Consider the following 17,888-nt stretch of genomic DNA (forward strand, 5'->3'; position numbering starts at 1 on the left):
CATTTTGTTTTGAGCTTTTGAACCTAAACTTAAACCTAACTTATTTTATTGAAAATAAACTTTTTCGAGCAAGTACATTTAATTGTATTAAAAAAGATCAAAACTGTCTCCCTAGCTTAGTTCTATTTGTTTATTTGCTAAACGGGTCCATACGGGTCACTCTGACATCATTTGACTTTAACTTTTGCAATGTTTCAAACAGACATGTTGACATTCAGGAAAAGATAAAGATGGCAGCTTTAATTAGTTATCTGTTTATTTTTCATAACCCTAAAAGGACTGTGGGCTGAGATAAAAATAAACATTTATACTCAACATAGTCTTCATAGTTTATAATCTTATAAAGCTCACACACTTTCAACAAGGCAAACCAGTGTAACTGAATTGTTGTCCCGGCACATAAATGCAGGGTGTGAGCATGCACTTAGGCCTATTGATGTTTTACACTTTTGAATGATGGGTGAACACCACCCAAGTAAGACAGATTTTTCATTGTTTTACTTTTTGTGGCATATGTCCAAGTTTATTTAAAAAAATGATGGAGATAAGTTTAACAGAGAACAAAAACACCTCAATCGACAATCGCAAGCATTTGTCTTCAAGGAACACATGTAGGGAGCAAAACCATCAAGAGAATAAAATAATATGCAACAAATACATACAAAATCTATTTTTAAGGCAAATTCAATACAGTGCGTTTAGTAATCTTACCAAAAGGTGGCAGCATAACACCAATGAAATTAAAAAAGGCTATGTATAACATTAGTCAGGATGAATCAGAATTTGTATCATTGTTACATTCATCTTCGTGTTGTCTGTGTGTCTGTTTTGCATTTTAACACTTTGTAAAAGTGCTGGCCATACATGATATATGTCGAATTTCTTCTATGTGGAAGACTCCTTTTCTTCACCATCACTTTTCTTTCCCTCATCCTCGGCAGGATAGACCACCATACACAACTTCTGTCCCAAACGTGACATCTTATCTACGTGGATAGACATCAGCAATGGACATTTTAGACATCATTCAACAAATCTGTTACGCAACAACAATCTAAAATGAACCTTTTCGAAACAAAACTACGCAATATATCACATTTCTACATATTGGAACAAAGTGCATATATATCATACCGATATATTGCTCAATATACAGTATTTTTAAATACATATAATTTTTTTATATAATAACTGTTAATAAAGGAAAATGTATTTTCTTTGTGTAGAGGTAAGATCATTTTTTATTCTTATTTTATTTAAATTAAAATTTGGACTAACATACCAACAAAAGAGCTGAAGCACTTGGGCTTGTTTTCCCAATAGACGCCAACAAAATACACAGGGACACCTGACAGCATGATGACCAGACCAATACAGCACACCACAGGTTCAGTGTAAACAGAGACGATCAGCAGTAGCGCCCAGAAGATCAGGTAAATTGCAGGCCACACCAAGCTCACCTGTGGAAAAAAAAGTTCCTTTCCGTACAAATACCAAAAGAAAATCTACAATATGCATACATGAAATCTATAACATATATATTCTATCAAACAAAATGCACTTAATTTAGCCTTACCTTTATTGGACGATGCATATCTGGCTCTTTAATGCGAAGCACAATCTGCCCAGCCACAGTTACCCCATAAAACAAGTAGTTAATGAAGCCAACATAGTTGATAAGAGTGTATATGTCAGTAGTGCACAACATCAGCAGAGTTGCGTTACACTGAAAAATAAACAAATACACAAACATGTGATTAGAAAAAAAACATATTTTGAAAATCTAGACTTCTGTTTCCTGGGGACTTTAACTAGTTTAAGAATTATATTTTGTGCTTTTTAGGGGTTTTTAGGAGGACTGATATTTTCATTCAAGAGAGAATTTATTTAGATGAAATATCTCTACTTCAAGTCATCACAATTTGTCGTCTAATTATTCAAAATCTATAAATTTTAAATGCTCAAGATTTAAGGAGTATGTTTATGTATAGATGAGATGGATTTATTGTATGGGGCTTATTAAATTGTATGGGGTCTTTAAGAAAAGCACATGCTCACAGTGAAGAATAGAGCTGGTATGGGAGTGCATCGGTTCATATGAAGCATTGCCAGCAGACTTGGAAGATGACCTTCTCTTGCACCAGCGAAGAACAACCTGAGGGAGACAACTGTTAATTCACACATAATGTTGAGCACATACAAAAAAATCTGTTAAAGGTGGGGTGCCACAGTGTTTCATGCATTCTGACTTCTTTACAATGTTAAACGTCTTCTCATGCTTGACATTGTCAACTTGTCAGAAAACGAGTTGGATGTATTATAGTAGAGCTGTATCTGTCTTTTATAAATGTGATCAAACTAAAGACTCTTCGAAGAAATTAAGTATGCAAAACTAATCAAGATTAATATGAGATTATGTGGTTTTGGGAGAAATAAAAAGCAAAACAAAAAGCAAAATTTGGCATACATTAAGCGTATGGAGCCGTTGATAGTCAAATTTATCCGCTTTAAACTCAAGAGTTCAATTTAAACTTAAAAAGTGAATGAGAAAAAACATGACACATCTTTACGACTGACCTAGATGAGGTGAAAAGGGAACCATTGACCCCCCCGAAGGTGGACAGAGCCACAGACATGGGCATGATCCATGACATCACCCCAAGCAACTTCTCACCAAATGTCTAAATGAGATTAAGAGAGAACAGTCAAAAAAGACAACAGTATGTGCCAACAACGGAATAAATTTACACAAATGAGTAGAGATTCAGCAATAATATCAGATGGGTAAGTTGAGGCATGATCTACTTCTGAATAGACCATCATTTTTTTTTGGCATCTTGCCTTTAATTGTAAAGCTCAGTTGTAGAGAGGACAGGAAGCGAAGTGAAGTGGGAGAGAGAGAAGGGGGGGGTTTGGGAAAGGACCGCGAGACAGGAATCGAACTCGGGTCGCCCGATGCGAAACCGTGCCACATGTTGGAGCATTGTCCACTAGGCTATCCAACACCATCCAGAACATTCTGAATAAAGAACTCAATAATATAAGCAGTGCATGGCCAGATGAACTCACCACAGCAACAGCATTAGAGGCCAACAGCTCCTGAGGACTCATAGCTGTAATGTATGCGATGTTTACAAAAAGATAGACGAAGGTGACCAGAGGGATCGAGATGAAGATGGCACGAGGCAGGTTCCTGATAAAGTGAGAGTTAAAGCATTGATTGAATTTGGATTGCAATACCATTTAGTACCGTCATTAATTCAACTAAGTATCACCTTTGTCAAAAATGGCAATATTTCAAATATTACAATCTTTAGGAGAAATAAGAGCAAAACAAAAAGCAAAATTTGGCATACAGTAAGTGTATGGAGCCATTGATAGTCAAATTTAACAAATATACAAAAAATAACACTAAAAACAATGGATAATCACACTTTTTATTAATGTCAGTATACCTGTAGGGGTCAATAAGCTCTTCTGTTACATAGTTAAGGAAGTTCCAGCCTGAATAAGCAAAAGAGCCTTGAAGCAGAGCGAGAGCGATGCGACCCACTTCATACGGCTCCAGAGGGTCAAATGCATGGGCAGGTTCCAACCAATAAAAATGACCTGCAGTCACAAACAAGTGTTTTTTTTTATTTAATAATTTCACGAATTTTTTTAAAAAGTAAGGGTCCCAATACACTCCCTTGTGGTATTCCACATATGATGGGCAAATATTTTCAAAACACTCCATTTACATCTACTATTTGACACCTGTTTGAAAGATATGAATTTATCCATTTACATGCTCTATAACCAGAACCCATAGCAGACATTTTTAAAAGCAAGATACTATGGTCAACTGTGTCAAAAGCCTTTTGTAAATCTAATAACACTATCCCACTTTATTTGTCTTTATCCAGTTGTGACTGAATATATCATATGTCTCATCAGAGCTGTTTTGTCTACATGAGGAGGATCCAAGTTGCATTAGACAGGTAGTACACTGTGGCTCATCAGTGTACATAATGTATATGTTTGACCCATGTAAACTAATAAATAATAATATTAATAATAATTTTGTTTAAAAATAAAACATTCATAATATAGACTATAGACTTTAATATATATATATTATATTAGTATATAAAATACATTTAATAAAACATTTAATAAAACATTTAATAAAAAACAATTACAGATTTGAGTGGTTCACTCATATGCCACAATTTGGTATATTACTAACTCTGTCTACAGATTTGTAACTAAAAAGACATTATATTTTTAATTCCCAACACACTGTAAAGTGTTGCGTTGTTTTAGACCCGTGCTGGGTAAATATAGGACAGAATTGACCCAGCTGCTTGGTTATTTCCTTGGGAAAAGACAACCCAGCAATTGGGTCATTTCAACCCAGCAGCGGTTTTCTGTCCAATATTTACCCAGCATGGGCCATAAAAAAACCCAGCACTTGTTACAGGGAAGAGCAGTCAGAACAAAAAAAACGGGTAGTGATAAAATATCTCAATCAATGTATAACATGTATAACTCATCTGCGCCTGACCCCCAGTTAAATTTTTTGTCTGGCTAGTGTCTAATAATATTACTATTTATATTCGATACTATTAATTTATTATATTTTACTATTTTGTTGTATAATAATTGTATTAAATAAACGATTTGTTAAATTGTGCTGTATGTTCATTTTATTAAATAAACAAATTGTTGAATGGGACCTGTAGTTCTGCCCACTTTTAAAGAAACCGTCGGTTATTCAATCTAGCGGTTGAGCTTGTTATCGCAGTCTAAATTCAAAATATTGGAGGGACAAGTTTAGCAAAGTAACGGTTCTTCGGTTTCTTTTGATTGATATCAGAAATAATACACAGACACTCTATTGCTTGTGAATGTGTACTGGAAGTTCAGATGGAGTCACAAAAGTGCACATGCGCAGTAACGTTTGTTTATGTTGTTAAAGGCATAGTTCACCCACAAATAAAAATTCTGTCATCATTTTCTCACCTTGATGAACAAAGAGAAAGATATTTGTAAGAAGGCTCATAACTTGACAGATTTTGTCCCCCATTGATTCCCATAGTAGGAAAAAATATAAAAGAAACATTTTGAAGAATGTGGGACAGCAAACAGTTCTGGGGCACTTTCGACTCCCCACTCCTACTGTGGGAGTCAATGGGGTGAATAATCTTTTTGTTTATAAGCATTCTTCCAAATATCTTTCTCTGTCTTCATCATAAACAAAGAAATGTATACAGATTATCAAACACAAGTCGAAGGTGAGTAAATGATGAAAGAATTATCCTTTTTGGGTGAAGTATTCCTTTATGATGAAACCATCTATATATTTTGTTTGGGAAATATTTCAGATTTATTCACAACATGATGAAAAAATTACCTTTGCAGATCTGCACGATGCCCATAATGATGATGAGAGTGAGAGCAAGAAGTTTGCCTGAGGTAAACACATTCTGTACAAGTGTTGCCCAGCGAACACTGAGACAGTTAATACAGGTTAACAGCACTTTAGGGAAGAGAATAATGTGTGTTAGTCATTAAATTAGTCAAACATTAAAGCAAATACTCATTTTTACCATGTTTTGTATGTTATAGATTTTGATCATGTTGATTAAACAGCAAAAAAGAAGCATAATTTTGTTTCAGACATTCTTCAAACATTCTACTTGGTCTAGTAACTTTGCAAACACATTAACTCTCTTTTTTTTTAACTATGTGTACTTTGAGTATCAGTAGACTGTTAGGGTTAAAGGAGTCATGAATTAAGACATCAATTTTATCCCGAGATTTTGTTATATAAGAGGGAATCGTATTCAAGAGAACATCCCAGAAGTGTCAGAACTGAAAATGCCCTTTTTACTGAAATTACAACTGTTATTGACAGCAGACCCAGTGAAGGCCAGGTCCTGGAATGCACTTGTCTACGAACATCGCCTTAAAACCACACAAACGTCACAAGAAGACCTCTAACAACAGTATAAAACAATTAAAAGCCCAGTTCCTGACACCTTTAAGCTTGGCTAAATGGAAGGGTTAGCTAGGAGAATAAGGAAAAATGTAGCTGCAAAGTTACATTCAGTCAGGCGAATGTCTTTTGGGGGACAGTAAGTAAAGTATTACCAGATATTAAGCTGACAGTCTACTAATATGCCTGTAGCTCACAAAAAGTAGTTAGTATAATGTCTGAACTATTCAAAGTGTTACCTAATTAATTTGAATATGATGCATTCATCTGAATATAAGGCATGACAATAATATCTTTAGATTTAAAAGAGAGATTTACCAAGGTCATTGTATACAACACTGTTTTAAGCCCATGAAACTATTTCCACAATACATACAGCTCCAGTTTATTCTTGACAAAACTCCTTCAAACTTGTGTACAAACTGTGAGTCATAAAGATATCAAGTTTCTGTTCACAACCTATGATTAAAGATTAAAAATGATGGCAAAGCCCATTGCTTAAGGGTATGAAAAGCCACCATACTGGTTTGAAGTGTTATCCGAGGTCACGCATCAGGTTTTGAGGATATTCAAATTATATGAACATTTCCTTCAACTATTGTAACAACAAATGCATAAAAAACAGATAATATTCTGACAGCTGGGGCACCAGAAAAAAATTGTGAAGTAAAATGACTTATTTCTCGCTTTATTTTACACCAAACTTGTAAATTTGCGGTTTATTTCCGTAATGTAACATTTTTACCGCATTTCAAAAATACATGAAATTACAGTGTTACAATAAGATACTTTGTTCGTAAGAAAATAGCTAATGCAAATCTGTGCTCATTTTCCATATAAACTATCGCCAAGGAGAATATTTCACCTAAAAATCTTCTCATCAACCGTTTTAAAGCTCCATCACATGACATACATGACTTTTATCCTAGTTTTAAGTCATGGATCATAAAGTAGCCCAGACAGGTCTGGATCAGAAACCACAAGATTACTTAGTTAAGGAATACCACTGGTGTACTTTTTAGACTCTCAGATCATGTTCCACCTGGGGCTATAACTGCAAAGCCTTAATAAAGTGATATTGAGTATACTCACACAGACAGACTGCGGCGAGCAGACCCAAGGCTTTCTCTGGAGGAAAGCAGGATGGAAAGAGAGGCTGAAGTGCATAAGTGGCAAACGTAAGAGAAATCACGGCCTGGTTGGTCGGATATATCACCAACAAGGCAACCCAAAGCCTTAGAAACCTACAGCATTTAAAAAAACAACACATGTGACACACATCCTTCCACATAAACTGTATGCAAAAACAATGCAGCATTGCAGAAAAAAATCTTACCCAGCAAGTCCTCCAAAGACGTACTTTACATAGGAATAGTCACCCCCAGATTTTGGGATTGTGACTCCCAGTTCAGCATAGCACAGAGCACTGATGCCAGTGATGAGACCAGTAACAAGCCACAATATGAGAGCCAGACCCACTGAACCAGAATTTTCCAAAACACCCTTTGGACTTACGAAGATCCCAGAACCGATGATGTTACCTGGGAAAACAAAAGCACATGACTTTTCGATCTTGTTTTATTTAAATTGACTTTACATTTGTATATACGCCAAACGATATGTGTGGGTGCGAGTCCCATTTACAAAATATTTGTCATGGTATAGAACCAGTCGGGTGAAATGTCATGAATGTTTATAGTAAACACCTGTTTGAAATGAAAAATGAAAGTTTGAAAGAAATTCGTTATGAATTCTCACTTACGTGTGTGAACCGAAGGGATTAAAGCCAGAAGATATGGATATGATCCAGATGCAGAAGATGTGGGTATATTCAGAATAGTTACAGTAATTTACCAATTTGCATAAAGTATTCAATACAATGGTGGAGATCATGGAAAGAAAGTATTTATAACTTGTCTGCAATGGCTTTCGGTCAAATTATCACTAATCGTGTCATCTTATATTCAGATAGAGGACAAACAAACTACTGTGCATCTTTTAAAAGTATTCTTCTGTTGAGTTGACCTTAAAGTATGGATTGCATCATGTACACAAAACACATGCGTAAAGAAGAAACGAAGAGGAAACGTTATTATACGAATGCCCAAAGCACACATGTTTTTACACTTACCCACAATAATACCGCATGCACTAAACAGTCCGATCTCTTTCTTTAAGGCCACTGTTGATTTGTCACCTGTGTCTGAATCCGGCACCGACTGAGCCCTGCGTCTGGAAACACTCCTGCTCATGTTAACACAGAGAGGAGCCCATCTCACTGTCCAAGTATTGATGTTGAAAGCCGTAGGAACTTTATCATCCCGCCCCAAACGAATGTGTTTTGCTATGAAACACACCCACGGTGCTTTTACACAAACAGAGGCAGGTGAATTAAGCGCCCTGCTCCAATGACAGATTATCCAGCCTAAGCTTGTTCTCCGATGGTTTGTTTTAACTGTAGGTTTGGGCACTTTGTAACTGGGCAGGCTTGGAGAAAAGCTTGCTTTAGGGCAATTCCATGAAAATGTCAACCTTACCACGAAAAAATGTTGTTCTATGGTAACAGCACAGTTTTGACATTTGGTGATTCAAATACCCATGTGAGATCTCTCTTCAAATTTGTAAAGCATTTGTCTTATTTCTAGTGCATAGTCAGGTGCCATTTTCAGGATTGTCACATCCATAACGCTACATATTCCTCATAAATGGACACATGAAAATAAATATAAAGTAACTATTTTATGTTCTATAAAGAGGCATCCCTTCTCCATTAATTGAGTATTATTGCTTCAGGATTGTGCATTGTATTTTACAGAAATCCTACAAAGTTTATCGTCTCCCAAAAAACGTGTCCTTTTTTGTCACATCATTGTCGCATGTTTATTTCCCTTTTTTAAAATATATATATTTTTCATGGACTGACATTTTTTTATGTTTAGACTCTGTCAATAACGGTTCAGTAAAATATAAACAGTTGGTTCAATATAATCGTAACAAATTCATTATCTGAGCATTTTTATGTCACATCCATAACGCTGGCATTGACCTTCACGCTTAGAACACCAGCATGTCCGGGCCAAACTGGCCACCACACTGCCATATAGAAAAACAAAACTGCACCCCAAAAAATCTGTAAAAATAGGGCACAATATACTCTATTAATATGAAGGAATTTTCAGTATTCACTTTTTACAGTTGTATTACCTGTATTACCTGTACAAAAAAACAGATAAAGAACTGGCAGAAAATGACCAGTGCATTTCACTTTATTTTACGGAAACTACTGTTAATGCTAGAATGCAATTTAAAGCAGCGCAAAATGTAACATATAACTATAAAAAAGAATATGGAAATTTTCCTTATATAATATTTTGCTCTATTTTTACAGATTTAAAATATTTCCCCTTGAAAATATAAAGTGAGGATTGCTCTCATTTTCTCTGTAATTTAATTACTTCTGATGTGAGTGAACTAAATACTGTGTTATATATTCAATAGTGGAAACTAATCAAAATGATAAGTCTAAAATGTATGCTTTAATGTATGCTTTGCACATTTGTGTTGGTCAGTTAATAAGTCTATTTATGTACTTACTGCATTTATTATTTATTTGAATGAATTAAAAGAGACGTTTCATGTCTATCCTTGAATCAATTCTATTCATGGTTGATTTAGGATATAGAAAGTAACTAGTAACAAGTAATTAAATACTTTTTGGAGAGTGTAATTTGTAAAGTTTACACTATTGAATATTTAATAAGTGGAGTGGAGCTATATGCTTTTAATGAAAGATTACAACTGCAACTGAATTTGACAAAAATAATTATGTGCATGGACAAATCAATAATCACTGCCACTCTTTGTAAGAAAATGAGTATTATCATTTTGAATTGCACAATGGCTTTTAAATACACATACTACACAGTATTTTCCAACAAATAAAACTAAATGGAAAGACTTTAATGCATTCACACATGTCACCAGTTTCCATTTAATGAATGTCTCAATATAATCCGGATGGAGTTTAAAGTGATTTTTGACACGGCATTTACACCCGATTTGTGTTGGGAATTCAATCCATTAGGGAAAACGGATTGCCTTAAACGTTTAAAACCAACAAGTGAACTGTGAGCTTGCGTGCATGCTTAACCTTTATAACAAATGACCTTGGTTTAAATACAAAAAAAATTGTTATAATAAAAAATAAATTCTAACGCAGGGAGATTGTGCCAACTCCACACAGTCTCGAACCAATGACCTTGTTCACTGCAACAATAAATCTCGTATGAATAAACTACACATTTAGTCAAATTATTTTAGGAAACCAATTTCCTGGCATGGTTGAAGTTCATTAGACTCAATTAGTTAGCATACATAAGACAAAGCAGAAAGAAAGTTTTTATTGATATGAACTTGATTATTACAACGATGATTTATACAATTATATAAATTATAAAAAACAAGAATAAACAGTACAATGTAAATTAATATTCGCTGGCGACCTGGCTAAATAATGATCGCCATTCCCGTTCCCTAAACCCCCCTTAGATAAAAGACAATTTACTGTCATTTATATAACTAAAAGGTAAAAAAGGAAAATAAATAGTAATAAGTAAAATAAGAAGTAAAACAGACACTAATATATATATGAAGACGAACCTACATTTCATTATCTCATATTCTTAATTTGTGTAAATCTCTGGTTGAAGAAGAGATTTCATATTTAGTAAATTCACAATAAACACATTTACATTTAGTCATTTAGCAGATGCTTTTATCCAAAGCGATGAGGTCAACAGTTGAAGCAATTGGAAAAACATAAGGACAACAAAAAGCATTAGTGCAAAAAACTGGTCTCATATAACCTACAAACCATAGTATACTAAGCTTTTTTGTTATATAAAGTATTTTATGGTTAATCAGTTTGTCCTTTGAAGTGAGCACTAAATGAGAGTTGTGTGTGTGTGTTAGAGTATTTCTTACAGGAATCACAGAAGAGACACAGAAGCCCCTGCAGGGTCAAAAATACTAAATCGTGCATAAAGGGGTTCAGTGAATGTGGAGTCAAATGTGTGTAAGTGTGTGAGTGTGTCCATGTTAGAAACGCTGTAGAAGGATATAGTCCCAGCCGGCCAGTCCAGATACACTCCTATTGCCTTGGCTTGACCCGAGGGGGCCCGTGCGTCAGTGGGTTTGCTATTGTGCCACGCAGTTAATACATCACCAGTGCAGGAAATGCACCAGGATTTATCATTCTGTCCGAACATGCAGTCACTCCCTCCTTTCCTGTTGATTGTGTTATACGTCACTGACATACGATCCCACTCCCCGGTGTATTTAGCCTCCCAGTAACAGCGTCCGGTCAGACTTTCACGACACAAAACCTGCTCGTAATGTTCAAATCTCTCTGAATGATCGGGATACGGCTGCTTCTCTTTTACACGTGAAGCTATTTTGTTTCCGGCAGACAGAACAAGGCATGTGTGTGCTGTGTTTGGATCCAGTGTGAGATCACAGACATCTGCATGCAGGAACAGAGAACATCATTAACACAACAAAACTGCCTAGTTTTTGTGCTTAGGGCACAAAATGATCGGACGGGTGCCAAACTAGACAAAAAGACACAACTTGTGAACAGCTTCTTGCATCATGACATGATTATAATTCATCATATTAAAGCTACAGTTTGTAAAATCCGCCGCTAGAGGGCGCACGATCAAAACAACAACAATGAGGAGGCTTGGGATCTGTGGTCTTCAACTACACCGCTCATTTACCCCCTGAATAATATAATAATCAAATATTTGTTTTGTCTAATATTCAAATGCTGTGTTATTGAGAGAACACTTAGTTTTTACAAATAGTTCAAAACAAAGGAAGTTTAAACGAGAAGGTAATTTGAATTTGTTTTATTGGAAATATTTTTGTTGTGGTTATTTATTTACTTCCTATTTCTGTTTGTCACAGTTCATGTTATGTTCCAAAAAATATGTAATTTTATTTTTATTTATTCCTTATTTATTTTGTATTGGAAAAGTGTACGACTCTTGCCTAGGGCACCAACATAGGCTGGACCGGCCCTATGTGTGTGTGTGTTTGTGTGTAGACCTACATTTCCGCAGTGTACATCTGATCCTGGAGGCCCCTCCATGATCAGTGCTAAAAGACACACACACACAAGTTCATGTTCACAAACATGAAAGACAAACATTCACAAAACTCTGATCTTCTGTATAAACACCTGTCTGTGATAGTCCTGTAAAGTTCTCAGAAGATATTCAAAAGAAAAAATCTAACAAAGGTTTTCCAGTAAAACACAAAACTTTTTTCCCTTTACCAGATATAAAATGTATTCAAAACAATTAAAACCTCATAAACCTTTGTATACACACAATTTCTAGTGAAATGCTTTTCATTTCATTGAGCTCAAACTTTATTTAACTTTCTTTATGTGTCAAAATAGTGGTGTAGGTCTATATCTCTCGTACTTGAGTTTGTGTAGTTGACAACATGAATCCTTCAGTAGATCAGAGAGCAGCTTCACTCCTGAATCTTTTGGATTATTGTAGCTCAGATCCAGTTGTGTCAGATGTGAGGGGTTTGATCTCAGAGCTGAAGCCAGATAAAAACAGCCTTTTTCTGTCACCATACAGCCAGATAACCTACAGAGAGAATAATTGATTCTCATTTGATCTTTGTGTAATGTACACTGCTTTACAGTCTTTACATCTTTACTCCAGACACCCAGGATTCAAAGTTCTGGAGGAACTTTTCGTAGATTCAGAACTATTTGCCAGAACTACCTGCTTTTATTATGTTCGTACCACAGGAACAAGCAAGAATTTTAGTTAACAAACGTCAGCATCTGATGGCCTATGGAAAAGCATTCGGACCCGGAAGCATTTCTGCGTGACATCAGACTTCACAAGCAGATAACTACCTATTCGGCTTCGGTAAAAATCACAAGTTGCAAAATGTTAGTAAAACCAAAGGAAAGGCAGACATTCTCTTTAACAGAAAAGCTGTTGAGAAGCTTTAGTACTGTGTTGTCTTCATGTGAAAGACCAAGATAGCACATTTTTGCAGCCCAAATCCAGCCCACACCTTACCACCTCATCTGGCCCACATACGGCATGGACTGACGGCACTTAGGCTTCGGGTCAGAAGCAAGCCAAAGCAATGCCACATGTCAGCCAAAAACAAAACAAGTAAAGCAGAGCTGACCCAAACATGAGCAACAAGTTTATTTTTAATTCTGACCCAGATTTAACCCAGGCCAACAACTTTCTCTGATCCTCTTTAAGTGAATTTTTATTGAGTGTTGTAATCTTTTTAGAGAAGTGATGACTGAGTCAATAGTGATGAAAGATGATGTTAACAAACAGAAGTTACAATTTTACTGTTTTTCTGGTTTGGTTGCTATCTGGGGAAGCACTTTGTTCTCGCTTTGATTCCTAAAGCACTTTGTTCAGAATTCCTAAAGTGGAAGAATGTTGATATAGTTTCGATTTCATCCCTGTGAGGCTGTTTGTAACTCATTGTTCTGGCGAAGTATGTTCAGGTAATAGATACCAAGTGGTTGAATCATGTAGCGATCATGGTATGCAGTGAAAGGGCGGGACATCTTCCAAACAAGTGTTGAGCAGGCTCTACTCACAACAGAATGAGAAACACTAGGGTGTGGGGAAATGAACTGAGCGGGACAGGTTTTCAGTCCCGTTCCCATAAAAAAAGAGAAAGTTATGTTGTCCCGCTTTCTCCTGCGACATTAACAATTATTCCCGCTCCCGCCTGCAAAATTCAGCAAGTAAAGGTATACACAGATGTTTAGGTTACCACATGCATGTATTATCATACACACCTCGGTATCTCCAGTTTACAGTTTGTATTCTTCAGTCCATCAGAGATCAGCTTCACTCCTGAATCCTGCAGGTCACTGTTACTCAAGTCCAACTCTCTCAGGGGGGAACCTGGTGATTGAAGAGCTAATGCCACACTTTCACAGCACTTATCAGTAAATTTACAGTAGGTTAGCCTGAAAGGAATGACAAACAAATGTGTGAGTTCATTCAAGCTGATTTGTCTTTAACCACAAGAAACATCATTTCTATCAATAACTGGATTGAAATGTCAGACTATTTTTATTCAATGAAATACTCACAGAGCTTTTCTGCAGTTCACCACAGCTGTTAACAGTCTTCTCTTGCCCTCCATCGATGTCTTTTATTTTTTAAAGTCCAGCTCATCCAGCACCTCCTCCGACATCTGAAGAATGTAGCCGATGGCTGAACTGTGAGCGGGAGAGAGTTGATTTTTTGAGTATTTCTTCAGTGTCAGGAGCTCTTGAATGTCTTTGTTTACGGTCTGATCATTCACTTCACGCAGACAGTTCACTTTAGATCTTGTCGTCAATGTAAGTAACGGTTTTCTTTATACTGTCTGAGCTCTCTTCTCTGTTTCCTGGCAGATCCCGCAGGAGCATCTGATTGGAATCCAGTGAAATTCCCAGCAGGAATCGGAGGAAAAGATCTAGGTGGCCATTTTTACTCTCCGGGGCTTTATCAACGACGCTTTTAAGCAAATTATTCAGCGAATCAAAAACCTTGAGTGCATCTGTGGTGCTTATCAAATAACAATAAAACTCATAGAACGCGGCAAGAAACTCCTGAAAGCTCAGATGTATGAAGCTGTAGATTTTCTTCTGATGAATTACAGAATCGTTCATTAGGATTTCAGTGCAAATCCCAGAATACAAAGAGGTCTCAGTGACATTTATGTTGCATTCTCTTAGGTCTTCCTCATAAAAGACCATATTGCCCTTTCATCCAGACCGTCGAAGATGAACACAACTTAACACTCCTCATAAATCTTTGAGCTCAGATCTTGAAGTTCAGGATGAAAGTCAAGCACAAGTTTGTGGAGACAACACTCTTCATCTTTCATCAAGTTCAGCTCTCGAAACGGAAGCACAAACATGAAGTCTACATCCTGATTTGCTTTTCCTTCAGCCCAGTCAAGAATGAACTTCTGCACAGAGACTGTTTAACCAATTCCGGCAATGCCTTTAGTAACAACAGTCTTTATGTTCTCTCTTTTCGTTCTCTTGTTCTCACTTCTAGGTTCAGGTAGAGATTCAAATATGTCATTGCAGTTTATTGCAGTGCCTTGGGGTGTCATGTTGTTCTTTTCTATCTGTAAAACCTCATGCTCTTCATTCACACCTTCACCCTTCCCCTCTATGATGTACTGTGTGTAAATTCGATTCAGGAGGATTTGGTTGTCCGCGTGTTTTAGTCCTTCAATAAGCTCTCATACTTGTTCTTCATGATGACTTTGTGTATCTCTTTGACCTCATCAACATCTGTTGTATAGGGGTGAACCGGATCAGCGGAAGATATTCTAGATCTCTTTCTGCACTGAGGACATTCAAAGTCTTGTGAATGACTTGACTGTTTCAAGTTTGAGCTAACGCAGCACCTGCAGAAACTGTGTCCGCAGCTGATAGAGACGGGAGTTCTCAGAACATGATTACATAGTCCACATCTGGGGCGGATCGGTTTATCCCTCCGCAGACTACAGAGATACAGATAAAGAAAGTATATAATCAGAAAATGAGACTTCACTTGAACTATGAAGGAAGCGGACAATATATTGGGCCAAAACCTTCTCTAGATTTAGGTTTCATCTTGGATTAGTCTAGAAAACCGTAACACGAGGCCTGCAAAGTTTCACAATGACTGGTTCCTGTCTTGCCTGAGGTCTGAAATAGCTACCCGGGGGCAATCCAAACATGGCTCCCTGAAAGGACTTTATTTCAAGTTAAGTAGTTTTCTGGTTTACCTGGGGTCAGGAGTCTTTATCCCATCGCTCAATTGAGGTGGATCCAACATGGAGGCATTAGACTTCACAGACACACAGCTGGGTTCTGGAGATGTTGCCTTTCCTCTGAGATCCTGTACAGCAACCTCCTCTTCTACTTCCATTGCTTTTTAAACGTTGTTGCTGGAGTGGCACAACCACAAAGAACAACACTTTAAAAATGTAAAAAAATAAGCAATGTATTTAAGTTTACAGTATAAACACTCTGTACATTATTATAGAGTATGCTGTAAACTACTGTATTTTGACCGTGGTTCATAATCCAGGAGCTCGCTGGCTATTTGTTGCCAGTTGATTTTACTTGCCAAGTTTTTTTTATGTTTTCTACTATTTGGACATAGTAACAAAAATCATCATGTTTATGATATTAAAGACAATATATAATCAACAACCATGACTTTTGTTTTAATCGTGCAGGTTTTATATTCATAACATACAGTATGATATGCTGGTGTGATGTGCAGTGTAAAGACACTTAGGGGCGTTTCACATTTCGCGTCTTTTGCACTTGAAAGTTCGCTCTTTTTAACGTAGACACGCGGCAAGCGAACGCAAATAGGGAGCTGCGCGCATTTTTTTTTAAATAGTTGAAATAGTTCAACTTTTCAGGGTCATTTGACTAGAGAAAGCGGCGCGGCTCGCGTGCTTAGACTCGAAATGTGAATCGCCCCCAAAACGCTTTTGCTTCTGTGTACATGACTGTTTATGTAAACGATCACACTTCCAAACAGCAATCATATGGTTTATTTATGATCTTTTGATTCCCGGTTAAGGATGGTTTTTTGTAATGGTGTGTGGACCCTCAGAAAATTAAAAATTTAGTAGAATTAATTTCCGCATGTTAGCATGGGCTTCCACAACAGTCCATTTATTTTTAATGTGGCTCCTTGCACTGGAAAATTAACTGTCCAAGCTAAATAATGTGCATTTTTAATCGTTATTTACATTATGCGAAGTTTATGTGAGTTTTCATATATAGGCTAGCATCATTTAATGAGACCTGAGCCGCTCCTGCCACGCCCTGACTGAAATGAACGTAGCTTACGCCGATATGACCGACAGAATCGGTAAACCTTCAGATACCGTGGAAGACACTTATTCACGTATTAAAGAACATAAGGCTGGACATCTTGAATTATTACAACTTGTTTTTATAAATCCATAAACCTATCGACTGAAGTGATAGTCATGGCACGAAAATGTAAGTGGTTTTAAAATCACGTAAATTAACTTAGTAGCTTAAATGAACGAGTGAAGGCAACAAGTAAAAATATAATATGACAAATGACAAAACGTTGCGTGAATAACATGGAGCCATAATCCAAAAAACTCACCTTTTCTCTGTTCTTCCCTATTGTTATATCTGCGATATACATAACCCACTTTCGGTTTATTCTGTGACCGTCTAAACTGCTTAAACGAGTCTTACAAGTTATTCATCTGTTTCTTTATCAGGCTGTGGCTGCAGTCACGTGTCGATTATATTTATTTCTGTTCTTGTTTCTCTGTCAATTTATGATTTTGCTTGTTATATGTCATTATTTTATCAACACCAACATTTACTGTCGCATATAACACACTTTAGTAGGTCTATGCATTCTAAGCATTTATCTCATAGTCATCACATGTTCAGTACTGGAGTCACAAACCAAACCTTAAGCGTTGTATGCAATTTAACCTGAAGGTGTCGCCAGAATACCGCCCAAATATATTCATCCGTTCTCCTAAACTCCTTTCATATAAATAAACTTCAACATTATTTCAAAAATAAGCCACATAAATTAAAAAAAGCCACAAAAACTAAAATGCCACTATAATATATTACCTGGTAGAAACTGTTTGTGGAGACGAGGCCATCAAATGTTGTTTTTGACAATGGGGTATAATTAATAATAAAAAACAAAACAAACACTTCATGAGTGTTGTTGTTATGCAACTTATAAAGTCAACTTTTGATGCCATTTAAGGAGCCGGACGTCTGTGCTGCGCGTCATAATCGCAAGGGACACGCCCACCACAGATTCAACCA

At 36.5% G+C, this 17,888-nt stretch overlaps 2 protein-coding genes across 3 annotated transcripts; both read right to left on the bottom strand.

The window, feature by feature from the left end:
• Window positions 1-238: 238 nt before the first annotated feature.
• Window positions 239-8,385, bottom strand: slc7a8b (solute carrier family 7 member 8b). Its single transcript, XM_056743113.1, has 11 exons — window positions 8,112-8,385; window positions 7,317-7,521; window positions 7,073-7,224; window positions 5,396-5,521; window positions 3,456-3,609; window positions 3,070-3,193; window positions 2,578-2,681; window positions 2,059-2,155; window positions 1,577-1,726; window positions 1,283-1,460; window positions 239-986 (listed from the first exon to the last, which is right to left on the bottom strand). Exons 1-11 carry the CDS (start codon window positions 8,230-8,232, stop codon window positions 886-888), a joined length of 1,512 nt encoding a protein of 503 aa, XP_056599091.1. The 5' UTR covers window positions 8,233-8,385; the 3' UTR covers window positions 239-885.
• Window positions 8,386-10,518: 2,133 nt separating this feature from the next.
• Window positions 10,519-17,785, bottom strand: LOC130417517 (stonustoxin subunit beta-like). 2 transcript variants are annotated; one of them, XM_056743118.1, is made up of 8 exons: window positions 17,685-17,769; window positions 17,194-17,591; window positions 15,821-15,982; window positions 14,142-15,553; window positions 13,842-14,015; window positions 12,469-12,642; window positions 12,093-12,139; window positions 10,519-11,501 (listed from the first exon to the last, which is right to left on the bottom strand). In XM_056743118.1, the coding sequence occupies exons 4-8, from the start codon at window positions 14,192-14,194 to the stop codon at window positions 10,969-10,971; spliced, it is 981 nt and encodes a 326-aa protein (XP_056599096.1). In that variant the 5' UTR covers window positions 14,195-15,553; window positions 15,821-15,982; window positions 17,194-17,591; window positions 17,685-17,769; the 3' UTR covers window positions 10,519-10,968. The 2 variants fall into 2 exon arrangements, with proteins under 2 accessions (XP_056599096.1, XP_056599097.1); XM_056743119.1 differs by lacking the exon at window positions 17,194-17,591 and having other exon boundaries at window positions 17,685-17,785.
• Window positions 17,786-17,888: the final 103 nt, after the last annotated feature.

This window comes from Triplophysa dalaica, chromosome 3, assembly GCF_015846415.1.
Source record: "Triplophysa dalaica isolate WHDGS20190420 chromosome 3, ASM1584641v1, whole genome shotgun sequence".
In the NCBI taxonomy this organism is placed as follows: Eukaryota; Metazoa; Chordata; class Actinopteri; order Cypriniformes; family Nemacheilidae; genus Triplophysa; species Triplophysa dalaica.

Excerpts from the sequence above, each read along its gene's own strand:
- slc7a8b (XM_056743113.1), bottom strand. The coding sequence starts at position 8,232 with ATGAGCAGGAGTGTTTCCAGACGCAGGGCTCAGTCGGTGCCGGATTCA. Across the intron at positions 1,727-2,058 it reads TACCAGCTCTATTCTTCACT|TGTAACGCAACTCTGCTGAT; the intron begins GTGAGCATGTGC and ends TTTATTTTTCAG. Across the intron at positions 1,461-1,576 it reads ATATGCATCGTCCAATAAAG|GTGAGCTTGGTGTGGCCTGC; the intron begins GTAAGGCTAAAT and ends TTTTTTCCACAG.
- LOC130417517 (XM_056743119.1), bottom strand. The coding sequence starts at position 14,194 with ATGGAGGGCAAGAGAAGACTGTTAACAGCTGTGGTGAACTGCAGAAAA. Across the intron at positions 14,016-14,141 it reads GTGAACTGCAGAAAAGCTCT|GCTAACCTACTGTAAATTTA; the intron begins GTGAGTATTTCA and ends CATTCCTTTCAG. Across the intron at positions 12,140-12,468 it reads TGTCAACTACACAAACTCAA|CACTGATCATGGAGGGGCCT; the intron begins GTACGAGAGATA and ends TGTGTCTTTTAG.